At 39.9% G+C, this 15,222-nt stretch overlaps 1 protein-coding gene across 1 annotated transcript in view; it reads left to right on the forward strand.

Annotated features, from left to right (window-relative positions):
* The window catches only part of LOC145989205 (uncharacterized), a 50,639-nt gene that overhangs the window by 25,656 nt on the left and 9,761 nt on the right, over positions 1-15,222 (forward strand). Inside the window, exon 7 of the mRNA XM_083124545.1 lies at positions 7,343-7,524. Within this exon, the coding sequence (XP_082980671.1) occupies positions 7,343-7,524 (182 nt within the window). The remainder of the gene's footprint in view (positions 1-7,342; positions 7,525-15,222) is intronic.

The raw sequence follows: 15,222 nt of genomic DNA on the forward strand, positions 1-15,222 counted from the left end.
CATAAAGTGGACCACTGGCGGTTTCAGGATTAGTGAACAAGGGGTACGATAAGCAAAACAGCGGCCCCCTGTACTTATACAGAATAAAAAATCGATTACACAGTTTCACACCAGACACACCAGACTAATGTACAATTTACTGCAAAAGAGAAGCAAGTGCAAAAGCAAGCCTATTTTTGTTCACATTGAATTTCAATAAATTTAAAATTTCCTGCTTTTCCGTAGATCCACTGATAATTCTGTACAATAAAACTTGCTCGTGGATTTCTCTTCTAGTAGAATGTATTATATTAATTTTTTTCTAGCAATTTTATATGTAGTATCTGTGTGACGATTTTTTTATAATTTTAATAATACAGTATAATTAACGTAAGAACTTCCGGAATATAAAGCACTAGTAAACAGGATCCCATATTATACAGGCATATTTCTATATGCTTCTAACGAAACTATTAACATATAATTAATGCCTCTATATTGTTAATGTCTTTTGTATTTGTTATAATAAAACCTAGTACATGATACGAGGTGGCCGCGGTGGCTCAGTCGGTAACGCGTCTGACTACCATGCTAAAGGTCCCGGGTTCGATCTCCGGCCGGTTCAAATCCGGGAACTTTTCTAACTTTGGAAGCGGCCCCGGCGCCCACCCAGCGTCGAATAACATGGGTACCTGGGGAAACCTGGGGGGTAAAGGCGGTCAGGGGCGTGGTGCTGATCACATCACCCCCACTCACGACCGGATCAAGAAAGTGTGGGGCGTTACCCCCACACCCCCTATACGCCTTCATGGCGTGGTGCTAAGCACAGGGGAACACTTTACTTTTACTTTTCTTTTTTTACATGATACGAGGTATTACATACAATATTTTTCAATATGTGTTCCGAGAGACGAAGTTAACTTATGATCGATCATTGATTTCTGTCCTCCTTTCCAAAATATTACCATCCACCTTACACTCTAAGCAGACGAGATCTACCTTTCTCTTGTGGCTCCGGTGCCCTGTTGCCCCTGAGAAGGAAATTTAGTGAAATGCATAATAATTTTTGCAAACATCTTCCCCATTAGCTACCGTGTTAACCCTGAAAATTAAGATTTTTGGTCATAAGTATACATACCAACATAAAGAAAACTAGAAGCCACAAAGAAGAAATCGGGAATTTCAGAGTTCCGAACAGTAGCCTATAATTAAATGTCTAATCCTAATATTTGATTTTCTTTGGGGGACGATAAAAGAAAATTTATTTCTTGCTTTTAGAATTAATAAGACGACCGGAAGGATGAGAAATGGGTTAAACTATAGAATTAGGTACTACTACTTCACTCAAATACTTGCCCAAAGCGTATGATTTACGTGTTCTCATTGTCTCTCAATAACTTAACTTCACAGACGAAAGGTTGGTGAACTCACGTTTCGTTTCGTTGTTGTTAGCCGCTACTAGAGGTAAAGGTGGTATTATGAGCCCCCATTTTGTTTTGTATTTTTTAAAATTTGATTTTTAACTTTTTTGTTCAGATTCTTATGATAAATTTAACTACAACATTTCATACAACTATTGTTAAAATATAAACCAATTTGAGATACTTTAAGGATATGAAAAATAATAAAATGCAAAACAAGTCATTTTGTGGAAAAAAAGTTTTGTGCTGGTGATATGAGCCCCTAGGAAAAAATAATAGAATAACTGGTTTAGAAAAGTATATGACAAATCAAATCATACAAACAACATTTTATTCATTACAGAACCTTAAAAAAATATTATGATGTGAAATATCATAAAAGAGTTCTTAACAAAATCATTGAAAAAATCATTACAAAACCAATGGAAAGGGTCATTAAGAAACCATTTAAAAAGTTTTATTTTGTTTTTTTGTAATGTCTATTTACAAAAGTCGCAAATGTAAATATCCTTCTCGCATCCAGCGCATTCGTTGTGTGTCAACATTTCACAGATGAGACATTGCACCCACAGTTTTCCTCGGTTATCATCCGAAAATAGACCCTCGCAGAACAGACAAACTGCTTCTTCATCACCGGGATATTCCATTCCGATTGGTGTTTCTAAGACAGATTCCCCAGAATCGATATCTGATTCACAGTATTCCTTATCTAAAACTTGATGAAGCTTCGGTTTCACTGCATGCTTTGTTTTAGGTTCTGTTTCTTCAGTAGGCTGTTGATAATCTCTTTTCTTTTTATCCTTCAGTTGTCTCTTCCCTTCAGCTGAGTCTGACTTCTTTCTTTTTTCTCCAGTAGCCAACAGAGCATCTTTGTACGGAGACGATGTAATCAAAGCTGCCTTGGAAGGTTTAGGACCTTCGTTAGTCACTTTCCTCTTTGGTTCGGGAACAGGCCAGATATCTTTTGGAGACACAGTGTGTCCGGGAATCTTCTTCTCCTTATCTTTACACAGACCTGAAGGCCCTGCCCATGCCAAATCTTCAGCAGCTGGTTGGAATCTTGTTACTTGCACATTCTCCAAAACTGCTGAACTTGCAGTTCCAGCGCCGTTTGATTCTACACTTTTCGTCGCAGATGCAATTTGATTATCTTCTTGTGGAGTTTCGGTACCTGTGTTTTGTCCTCTTACTGCATTGTTGGAGGATTTAGGTATTTTCCCTTTGCCTTTTCGCAGGGTTTCCAAATCCAGTACCTCTTGAGAGGAAGGTGCAAAGTCCACAGCAGAAAAAACATTCCGGTTACACGGATATAATCCTGTAACCTGAAACCCATTCACAGCAATGGATCCGGTCTGGCAAGTCAAATAAGCCTTTCCCAATAGTTCGGCAATATCATAGGGTCCAACAGGTCTCTCACTGTGAAGCATCCACTTGCGTATGTTTTCACTGTAGTGATGTTTTAAAGCGCCAAGAAATGTTTTGTCAAGAGGCTGCAGTTTATGCGATGTGTGTGGGGGTAAACTTACAATGGATATGCCATTTTCTCGAGCAAGATTCACAATGTCAATGTTTTTGGTGTGGGAGTTGTGGCCATCTAGAATAAGGAGCACAAGGTCATTTTTCGAGGGTTTAGTTTTGTCAATAAAGTGCGTTAGCCAGTCTGTGAAAATATTTGCTTGTATCCAACCGGACGGATGACATCTACCAATTGCCCCCGGTGGAGCGTCTTACATGAGAAGCTCAGACATATTTTTCCTGGGAAAAATGAAGATAGGAGGTACAAAAGTTCCCCTGCACTCATGCAACAGACTACTGTCACGAGAGAGCCCCGTTCAGCAGAACTTAGAGCTCCCACTTGGCTTTTTCCTCTCAACCCAATGATTCGAGGGATTCTGCTTTGAACGACTGATATTCCTGTCTCGTCGACATTAAATACTCTATCTGCCGGGTAGTTGTGTTTGGCGTACTCGGCTTCCAGGATATCAAAGAAATTGTCGACTGCCTCTTTATTAAAGCCATTTGCTCTTGAGAACGATGTCGCAGCAGGTTTCGAAAGAGATAAAACATTGTTATGAAGTGGTCGAACCAAGCTCTACCAGCTAACCCCTCTTCTGTGAATGGATTATTAATTCCATTTCTTTCACACAGTAGGTAAGCTACTCTGCGAACATCTTGTCTGGTAAGACCATAGAATTTACTTTCCATGATAAGTAAATACTCGACTAATTCACTTTCCAGCTCCTCGCCCATTATAGGTTTTCTCCCTAATTTTGTTAAAGCGGCTTCTTCCGGTGGTTTGTCAACTCGAACAAGTCTTTGAAGAGTAGGTCTTGGAACAAGAAACATTTTTAATGCCTTTTTCAATCCCATATCTTTGTTTCTTACAGCCTTGATCGCCTTAACCATATCTTCAGTATTCCAGTTTGTCTTGTTTTTTGGACCTAGCACTTTTCGTGGCATCTGAAAAGACAAAGTTGAAAACACTCCTGTAGTGTATATAATATGAGCCCCTTAAAGTTTGGGGGCTCATATACAAAGCACGATGGGGGCTCATTTTACAACCCTTGCCATATTGGAATTGGAACATGCATAACGAATCTTTGTTACTTGCAAAATTGCATAGTATCTACACAAAAACAATCTTTTAAACATGGTTTATCCAATGCAATAATGCACTAGGATGAGTTTAAATGAATAAGTACTGCAATTAAAAGCAAAACACTTACCTTTCAAAGTTTTTCAGATCGAGAAAACAAAAAGAACACGTTCACTCATAAACTATCAGCTGCAACTGAACGAGAACTCTCTGGCGGCAAAAGGCGTTACTAAATTAGCAGTTCAAATCATCGCCACCAGGCTGAGGCCACTCCATGAACAGATATTGGGGGGTTCATAATATATGAATGGCTCATAATACCACCTTTACCTCTATACGTAGTTTTACCAAGAAATGTCCAATTCTTGCAGCAATATTTTATTGTGATTTCAAAAGAAAAAGCCAGGAGAGAAGCAAAGACAAAAACAACACTAAAAATTGACAAAACTAATGTTATCCAAAATTCAAGTGTCAATGCCTATCTCTAGTTTGGAAATTCGAATCGCAAAATTTTTTCACTAAGATTCTGTTCGGGAAAAGTGTGCAAAAATGATTCCCCAGAAGTAGGCCGTTTTTCAATGATTTCAATAACTCACCTGATTTCGAACTTTTCAGAAAATTATTCATGAAAGTAGACTGACGCAAGATATCCTTTTCCCGTTCTCTCTCCCTTTTCGTATTTTCTGCCCCTGACAGTTTTTCTTTGCTGGACTCATTTTCATTGAATGCGAAAACGGAAAACCAGAAAGAAAAATTCAGAAATATGCAAACTGTTAAGACCGTACTCTTCTAATGAATGCGATTCACTCACTACCAGACCATAATTGAGTATCCGAAGGGAAGTACTACGAACTATTTTTTAAAAAATGTTTATCGTGCCGCTTATTGTTGCGGATTATTAATATGTTAAAAAGACGCCCAGTAGACCTTCCGAACAGCCCACTGCCGCGTTCTGAAGCAGTGAACGCAAAAAGAAACACCGACAATTAATTCGTAAAAGTGAAAATGGATCTTATAAGGGATTGTTGACGTTAGAGGACAGGTTCCGCGCGATTGTTGACAGTTGATTGAAGCAGCAAGCAAAATAATAACGAAACAAAAGGAACGATGTTTTGGCACTTTTTCCTCTTACATATCTCCAAAGTGTTTCAGTCGGAACTTTGCAACGTGGAAGTTGCATAGCAACAAATATGCGCAAGATCCAGAACAAGTGTACCCAAAAGGATGCATTCAGTAAATAAAATCCTGCTACGTTCTGCCTTCATGTCGCCCCGGCGTCCGTGAAACAACAGGGGGTACGGCCGTACACTCGTACCCCCTGGAGCCGCCGCTGAAGTGGACTTAAAACACAAAATCAAATCAAATCAAATCGTTTGCAAACCACTGGTGTGGGTATGGATGCTATTCACCGGATGTTTACATTTCTGTGCATCCTTGACGCTGGCGGGGACTGCACTTCCGGTTTTGAAAAGAATACCATTGAATTCAAAGGTGTAAAGGCAGTTTCTTCGGATTGATTGATTTAGTTTATCTTACTTGGCGTTTTGTGCCTCTTGGCTAATTTGCGAAAATGGGGATGAGTGATGAAATGATGAAATTGATGAATGGACATTCACAAACAACCAAGCCCGACCGGGATTGGAACCCGGGACCCTTGGCGTCGCAGCGCGATGTGCTAACCACTCGGCCCAGTTTCTTCGGAAAAGGCGACAATATTTGTGTGACTTTTGGATTCAACATGAGATAGGGAACAAACAATTGTTCTCAGTATCTATGCATCGTTTTCAGACAGACCCGATACGGAAAAATTAGTGGATGTTGACAGTAAAGCGAAACACAAACACGAGGGAGTAGGCTCCGAAGTCGGCACTTCATCAAAATCAAATGAAAATATTTTGTTTTTCGAAAATTATAATTGTCTAACGCACATGTGTTGACTATCATATTATAACGCATTTGCCTTTTGGTTATTGATAAGCGCTCTCTCCATGGGCGTCGGTAGGTCAGTCGTCGACGTCCCCCCCCCCCCCGCTCCACCTGGAAATTAGCATCCTTTATTTCAAGTTCTGTGGCTTCCCCGATGGAGCAGTGTTAGCGTCGTCGCCTTGTAATCAAGGGGTCCCGGGTTCGATACCCGCTGGAGGCACAAGTGGTTCGGAATCCACTTTAAACTGTAGGTCCAGTCCCTATTAGCCTTACTGTGCATAAAGTGGACTTAAAACACTAAATCAACAAATCATTTAAAGTTCCAAAAAAAACTGAAAGTTTGTTATTTTTATTGTTAATAACAGAAATAAAGTTTACTTGGTTAGTATTCGAACAGAGTAATCAATGTAAAATATGCATTAGAACGAAAAAATGGGTGAAAAATACAGGAACCAGATTATATTTTCATATTCCACCATTTAATCCAAAGAATAAATGGTTTCACAATTTTCAGAATTTAGATTTTTAGAAGGGTATTTTTTTCTAACTTCTAAAGTCTTTTCTTGAACGACACTTGCAAAAGTTAATAACAAAATACAATAACTGTGCATTTCAGTATAGTAACTATGAAATGTAAAAGTATTAATGGAAAATATTTGTGCTGGATATTCTCTCGGCGTGTGGATCGAATAGCATGATAATAATAACAATAATAAAATTCGAATAAAATTTATTTAATTAGGTCACCATTAAGCCTTGTTTCCATGATTATGAAAAACTAAATATGCTGATCAAGGCAGTAATTTTTTAGTTTATGTTTTTAATAAAATAAATTACTGCCTTGGTCAGCATATTTAGTTTTTCATTTAATTAGGTATATATTATTAGTGTATAACAATAATTTTAACCATAATAATTATTATTATTTCTTTTACTGCTGTAATCGTAGTATTTCAATGTTTAGTAAGCTTCATTTCAACCCTCGAGAAGTCTTCAACTTGTTTACATTGGAAAATTCGCCAAACCGGAAGTTATTTCCCCGCCATCAATAATCGATTTGTCTGATCGATTATTTTTTGTTTACTCAGGAATAACCCCAATACAGGGTGTTGTTGCGTAACCCCAACAAAAACTTTAATAGCGTGTAGAGGTCATCAAAGTGAACAAGTTTTCATGCTAACGCTTACGAGCCTTTGGAAAGGGTCATTTTTCTATACTGTATGTATGCAACCACGTGGATTCATGGTTGCCACTATCATTTATTTTTCTGTTGGATGAGACTCTAAAAAGCGATAATATGCACTAACACAGACCTCCGCCTCCCCTCATAAGCAAAGAAATCGTACACTTCCTAAGAGGATAAGGAGCGACAGTATACAAACAAATGCAAAGCAAATAAGAGCAACACTCTTTCTTTTAGGCGGCAGAGAAGCACCTTGATGACGTGGACTACCTGCATGCGCTACTAGCCGTGATCTTCGAGCTTCTCCGCTACTGTGACTGCTGTGTGGGAGGAGGCTCGACCCAAGTCCAGGAAGAAGAGCTTATGGAGGCTTTCGTTCGTTCAGGAGGAGCAGACTCATGCTTGAGGATTTTGAGCAGGTACGTTCAGAAAAGCAGTGACAAACATTGAACGAAGTCTGAAAACTTAAGCAAGAATTGTTGTTGGGTTGCGCGACTTTCGAATCACCCTATGCGGGTGGACTACGTCAGCAAAATGGACCTATGCACCACGTGTCCAAATCTTTTGTATGTGAATTCACATTTTGTAGAAGTAAGGGTGGTATCGAGAGGAGACAAGAAGAGACTTTGCAAAGTCTACAGACTAATTCATGCAAGAACGGTACAAACAGGGGCCCGTCAAGTATCTGAGCGACGCTCGCTGAACAAGATTTTCGCTCGTTCAGCAGACAGATCATTTACTTGACGCAGTTTGTTCATTGTAGCCTGGTGCAAATTCTCAGAAATGTGGCTGTAAAAAGTGTAGGAGGCATTTTTGAGGAAAAGCGGACAAACAACATTTTCTGAATGTAATTGATGTGCTGATTATGAATATTTTGTTTGCCACTCTCGATTTTGATGTTATGTGCTTCAAATCGCTAAAAAACAAAATGGCGGCAATACGAAATGAGCTCCAAATAACGTTTGAAGGAGCAGAAAGAAAATAGTGATCTTCGTGTCAAACATTATGTTTTTGGGTAGGGGAAGTGGGGGGAAAATGGGCACGTGGGGAATATGGGTACACGTAAGGTTTTTACGTCACAGCACCAGCTGTGTGTGGTGAAAAAAAAATCTACTGCAGGTTGGCAACATCAGTGGAGACCAAGTTGTCATCTGTGTTGGTTGTCACATCGCAGCTGAAGACAAGGAAGATTGTGTGCCTGTTGAAAGGTAGGTGCTGTTCCAAATTATAGTAAAAAATGCACGTGATGTTATTTTAGAGTAGTTGGAGTTAAGATCTGAGCAGAGCATAACGTAAAATAGCGGGAAACTGACATAGCAACAACGAAACTACAACAAAGGAGCATGCAATGCAAATGGCATCACGCGGTGTCCCGCGTTGTGAATGCAGTAGTACAAACTTACGTAAAATGTTGCGAGTTGTGGAAATATCAGCACAGCAAGTCCGGGTAAAATGGGCATAGGAATTCTGATAAGGGGAAGATGGGCATTTCAAAAACAAATAATTCAGAGACGTAGAATATATTTCCAAACCTCAGAAATCTCATTACGCTACAAAGAAAAACTGCATCCTATGATATGTTGCTGCTTATAGTATAGATTCTGTGTGAATCGTTTGAATTGAAAACTTTAAAAAAAAACTGTGGACTGCTAACGGAAGTGTATCGAAATGCCATCTCGCTCGCGGTGGGCACGTTCGTAACAAGCCTACGTATGTAGTTATTCTTTGCTGATTCTTATCCTAGTGACCTCCTGGGATAGATATTTTCTTGCCCTTGCTAAGAGTTGTGTTACATTCATCCACGTATCGTGTCCCTTGGTTTTGTATGATATTCATTCTTGCATTCCAGATGCCACGAACGTACAGACGGACGTCCAATAGGCAAACCTGGCAAGCAGAGCACATGGAGAACACATGATGAAAGATCCTTATTCCAAGACGACACAGCCTCGTTCATCCAAGAGGGTAGAACTACACCGGCCCAACCAATTCCAAGCGGAAGCTCTCAAGTGGTTGTGGAACAATCTGTCAACAGTCCATCCTGCTCAGGATCTCAGAGGTGTGAATCTACAGTTCCTGGATCGCTCAATGACGCGGCTTCTCCTACATCTTCAAATGCAGTCAGATCAAAGTGTGCAAACACGCTTGCACGCACAAGATATTCACCTCGGAAACTTGTGCGCACATGTCACCAATTCCTGTTCTTTACAAGCCACCTGTGACCCGGAGAAGGCAAGAGAAGCAAGGGAGGTTACCGCATCAGAAACTATTTCTGCAGTCAAAAAGAAACGTCTCCCTCATGTGTCTGCACGATCTATGGAAAGTTCAGGTACTATTCCATCTACAGTTGCATCTAGCGGTGAAGAGCGCAAGTGCCGTATATCCAAGGGTTGGTATCATTGAGACAATGAAGGTAAAGAGTGGATACGTTGTGAACACTGTTCCGTGTGATATCATAATAATTGCGTTGGCATAGAGGAGGAGGAAGTACATTTTATCTGCCCTGCTTGTCGCGGGTGAAGGACTATTTGAGACATGCAAGTTAATTTTATGATATATACCGTATTGAAGAATCATTAAGCGTTATATTGTGACTTGCCTTTAGTGTATATTTTGTAATATTTACTTTCAAACTCATCATCCTCATATTCCCCAATAGTGTGCTCATATTACCCCCACCGCTCGGGGTAAAATGGGTTTTGTAGTAGTTTTGTTTTTCTATTGTTTCTCATTTGCATGAAGAGAGTTTCGCTCATGTGTACTACTATGTATTGCGGAAAGACTGTAGTAAATTTTGCAATATGCAATTTTTCTGTATTTCAATACATATCTGAAATATTATAAATTTTGTCTTAAGGTGGTCATATTCCCCCCACTTCCCCTATGCTGAATCCAAATATTATGTTTTCTAATCTGAAATTTTAAGCTATGTGCTCCAAATAGCTAAAAAACAAAATGTCGGCCATACGCAATGAGCTCCAAATAACTTTTGAAGGAGCAGAAACAAAATAGTGATCTTGGTGTCAAACATTATGTTTTTGGGTATGCTGAATCCAAATATTATGTTTTCTAATCTGACATTTTTGAAAATTGTTGTAGTTTTTCCTCTTTTGTAAACAAAAGAACCACAAAAATGACTAAACCTATAATCTATTTTTTCTTTTTTTACTTTATTTCAAAATGATAGAAACATAGAACCATGGGTCCACTTATAAATTTGAAAAGACCTGCACCTTTGAGCCATCATCTTAAGATGTTTCTTATCAGTTCCTCCAGAACATTGCCACAAACAAAGGATTTAGCTACTTCAGATATTCAAGATACTCTCCTCAAAGCTGAAACACTAGACACCTTCGTGAAGGAAAGGATGATGGCCCCTGGTAAAAGTCACACACAAGTCAAGTTAAGTGATCCTCTACATAAGTCAAATGCAAAGACCTTTAAGTCCCTCTATGAAGTTAAATTGGTAGTAAGTGGCAAGGAAACCATTTTGAAAACTGACACGAATATTCTCCAGCGCCTCGTAACTACCTATGAGGCAGGTCGTAATGTGGATCTAAATCGCATTTTGTGTCATTAAATAATGCCAATTCCAGTCTCCCGTGCCAACACAAACGGAAGTCTGAGAACAGGAAACAAAGCCATTCTAGCTGATGTGATGACCAAGGATGTAATTTGTCCACCTGATGTATCAATTCCGTCTGCGTCATGTCTTATAATAGATGGTCAAGCATTAGTTGTTGCACTTGGAAAGCCTGCAGGAGTTTTTAAACTTTGGTCAACTGGCAGATGTATTTCTTAACCTTGTTCTTTCTATGGGAAGAAGCTTTAAGAGGATTGATGTCACCTTTGATCGGTATAACGCAACTTCAATCAAGGCTGGAAAAAGGGATAGGCGCTTGAAACATGCTCATTTAGTAAGGAGAGTAATAGATAATGGATCCGTGCCAATCCCCAACAAATTCAGTGACTTTCTTGCTAACTCGGAGAATAAAAAAGATTTGGCCTGTTTTCTCTCTAATTATTTTATCGACAATGCTCCTGAAGACAAAATATTTGTGGTTTCCGGTGGATTTCACAAGGAGGATGACGTACGAACAAACAATCGTGATTTGTCTATTGAAGGATTGCAGGCAAACCACGAATAGGCGGACACGCGTATTGTACTTCACTGTCTTCATTCTGGTGCTGATAACATTGTTGTCTCAGCACGTGATGCAGATGTCTTAGTGCAATTGGTAGCGTTATTTCACAAGATTAGATGTACGAAATTGTGGTTGCGAGCAGGAGGAATATATATATAAAAAAGAAAATACATTCCAGTACATGAAGTCAGGCAGAAGCTTTCATTTGCGGATCCTGTCTTCGAAACTCTCATCTCATTCCACGCCATAACAGGATGCGACACAGTATCCTACATTGCTGGGATCAGTAAGAAGACAGCATGGAAAATATTTAACACTAATAATAATGATCTACTAAATCTTGGTGATGACGAATTGAAACAAGAAACAGCACACAAGGCAGAGAAGTTCATATGCGAGTTGTATGGTGTACCGGATGCAAGCAGCTGTGATGAAGCTAGAGTAAAGCTGTTCAGCAAAGGAAAAGCACCAGAAGCACTGCCCCCCACTACCGATGCTCTACGGTTTCATGTACAACGGGCCCATTATCAAGCCATGATGTGGAGGCAGTCGGTCATACCAAAACCTGTGTTACCACCCACCACCTACTATCTTGAGATGGAAAATGGTTGATGGATAGATCGTTCCAAAACTTCAATCGCTGCCACCAATTCCACAACCCTGCTACGACATTGTCACCTGTGGATGTTTGGGTGGTTGTATATCCGCTACATGTTCCTGCAGGAAAGGCCAGCTTGTATGTACTGCAGCTTGCAAATGTGCATATACTGGCACTAAGGAGTGCACGAATATCCGTGACTAGAAAAATGTTATACTATTTTTGTAGGCAAAATAAGGTTGAATAAGGGTAACGTGCGGATTTATCATACACTGGTACTGTTAATATTTCAATATGGTCTTATGCTTTGAATAATATTATTATTTTGCATCTTTACTTTAGCAATGTTCTATACTTTTTTCTGTATTAAAAACCTACTATTACACTGTTTTATTCCTAGTTCAAAAGTATGGATACGAAACATTTCATGGATGCACGTAGCCGCCATTTTGTTTTTTTTTTGCGATTTGGAACAAACAGCTTAAAATTTCAGATTATAAATCATAATATTTGGATTCAGCATACCCAAAAACATAATATTTGACACCAAGATCACTATTTTCTTTCTGCTTCCTCAAAAATTATTAGGAACTCATTTCGTATTGTCGCCATTTTGTTTTTTAGCTATTTGGAGCACATAGCTTAAAATTTCAGATTAGAAAACATAATATTTGGATTCAGCATACCCAAAAACATAATGTTTGACACCAAGATCACTATTTTCTTTCTGCTCCTTCAAAAGTTAATAGGAACTCATTTCGTATTGCCGCCATTTTGTTTTTTAGCGATTTGAAGCATATAACACCAAAATCGAGAGTGGAAAACAAAATATTCGTAATCAGCACATCAAATACATTCAGAAAATGTTTGCCCGCTTTTCCTCAAAAATGCTTCCTACAGTCAGAATTTTCTAAAATTGTCCCAGTCTATTGATCAAAATATCAGTGTCTTGAATAATCTGTGATGAATGTGGTTCGCTCGACGTCGAGTGGACAAGATTTCGGTGCTTTGAAAAGCTATAAATTATGGGAATAGAATAGTTGATGTGAACAAAACTGTCGAAATTTTAATTTTCACACCCTTGCATAACTTTCCAAGACTACGGTGTATATTTAATATTTGGAATAAACAACACTTTCATTTTAATACAATTTTTAAAAATCTGGAATATTACATCACCTTCTGTGACTTGAACTTCCTCTCTAATTACGCTATATCTCTATTGCAAGCCGTTCAGTTCATCAAAATATTACCTCATTGGTCCGCCACTCGCGGCTCGCCACCCCGCCATCATACAGTTTTCCTCTTCTTTCCTTTGCCTCACGAGATCGAAACATAAAACGCTATATTCTGTGGCTCAAACCTGTGCCGAGCAAGGTTCAAGTTCGCTCAGCGATCAACTGAGCAGCGCTCGCGGAACAACGCCTATTTGATCGTCAAGTAACTGAGCGATCACTTTGCTCGCTGAGCGCTCAGATACTTGACGCGTCCCAGGAAATACATTCGTAGGTCAACGTGTGACGTCAAGTTCTCGGTAGCACCATCGTGATAGGAGAAGGAGACGTGGTAACTTCCGTTCAGCAACCGACAACAGCAGAGGGATTATACACAACAAACCATCTGCATAAACAAATATCGCGAGCGTGGTGCTTGTGCAAGAGAGGGGTGAAGTGGGGGCATTTAGCAACCATGTCGGATTTCTTAGATTTTATTCCCTCTGTTCCAGGCGCGGTTGGCTGTATAGCGCAAATGTGCAGTGAACCCCCAGTAATATACAAAATAAACAATAACTGAGAAGTTCATAAGCGTAGAGTGGCAAATTCTCTTAGTGAGAAGGAGAAACCGCGGGCCAGAGCCACTCAGCTCCCCTCTAGTTCTGTTTCGTGCAAAGCCTCCGCTGAACCTCCGCAAGCCAACCCCTACCATGCTAAAAGCTTAGGACGGCTAGCAGAAGCTCGACGCGTACATATGGCGAAAATACATGCAGTCTGAGACTGGAGGAAGGCCGTCTCGTCAAAACGGTCATGCGCAGTAGAGGTCTGCACGGGCCTAAATTGTAAGGCCCGAGTCCGGCCCGGCCCGAGGAAATGAAACCCGAACCCGACCCGAGTCCTATAATAAGTAAACTTGAGCCCGGCCCGAGCCCGAAAACATAATTAAAATTACTTTCCAATTCAGCATTTGAAAAAAAAATGGGCACTGTTGTACTTCGTGCTCCTATTCTCATTCTCGAAGTAAACCATAATTTCAATAATTAAAAAATATTTTTCGATGACAATATTCGCTAACAAAATAGCCACGACGCCCGGGCCCGACCCGAGCCCGAGAATTTCTGGTTATTTATGGCCCGAGTCCGGCCCGCGGACCGGGCCGGGCCTAGGCCCGAGGGCCTGGCCCGAGCCCGTGCAGACCTCTAATGCGCAGTTCGTAGGATCACCAGCGAGCTGGAGTGAATCACGCTCTTCTCTCTTCCAGTGTTGCACTGTGTGTTTCAATTTGAATTCATTTGGCATTCTCTTTGTATTTTTATATTTTACAAGGCTTATTAGATTAATGAAGAGGGTGTAATATAAATGTAGAGGTAACACCGAACGAAAGCTAGAAGTAAAGATGATGGGACAAATAAGATAAATATGATAGAAAACAACTTGCCTACACCTTCAGAGTTTTCATCTTTAAGATGGAAACACTTCAGGTGGAAGGAGCCGAAAAGTCAAAAATAGCGCGAGGGCGAGGGGTTGCTTATCGGACAAGACTTAAACAACCTTTTGGTCTTCTTACGTCAGACTAAATGCTTTCGTTGACATGTTAGGCTTTTTAGGTTTAGTTGTCTTAGCTTGACCAAAATTGTAATATTTGCTATTTATTCAAGCCTAACCTAACAATGAAGGCATTTCGCACTTACGTCAGAAGACGACCAAAAAGTTGTTTGGGTTTCGTGCGATCAGTTATACTCTAGCGCGAGAGGGTGTTCGAAGGGACGCGCGCATTTAACTTTGTTACGTGTCATTGTCTCCATACTTGTTAGTTTGTTTTGAAGTGCATGGCTGGTGATTGAAATATATATGGCATAGTGATACGTTGAGTGAAGTGAGGTGGATTGTGTATTGGAAGGAGTGTAGTTGTTGCTGTGCGAGAAGTTAACATATTGCATAGAATAGAATCTAATCGCTTTGATTTAGCGATATACTTTCGAATAGTTATATAATTGATTGATTGATTGATTTAGTTTATTTTACTTCGCGTTTTGTGCCTCTTGGCTAATTTGCGAAGATGGGGATGAGTGATGAAATGATGAAATTGATGAATGGACATTCACAAACAACCAAGCCCGACCGGGATTCGAACCCGGGACCCTTGGCGTCGCGAATAGT

Source organism: Lepisma saccharinum, chromosome 1 (assembly GCF_977018435.1).
Source record: "Lepisma saccharinum chromosome 1, izLepSacc3.1, whole genome shotgun sequence".
In the NCBI taxonomy this organism is placed as follows: Eukaryota; Metazoa; Arthropoda; class Insecta; order Zygentoma; family Lepismatidae; genus Lepisma; species Lepisma saccharinum.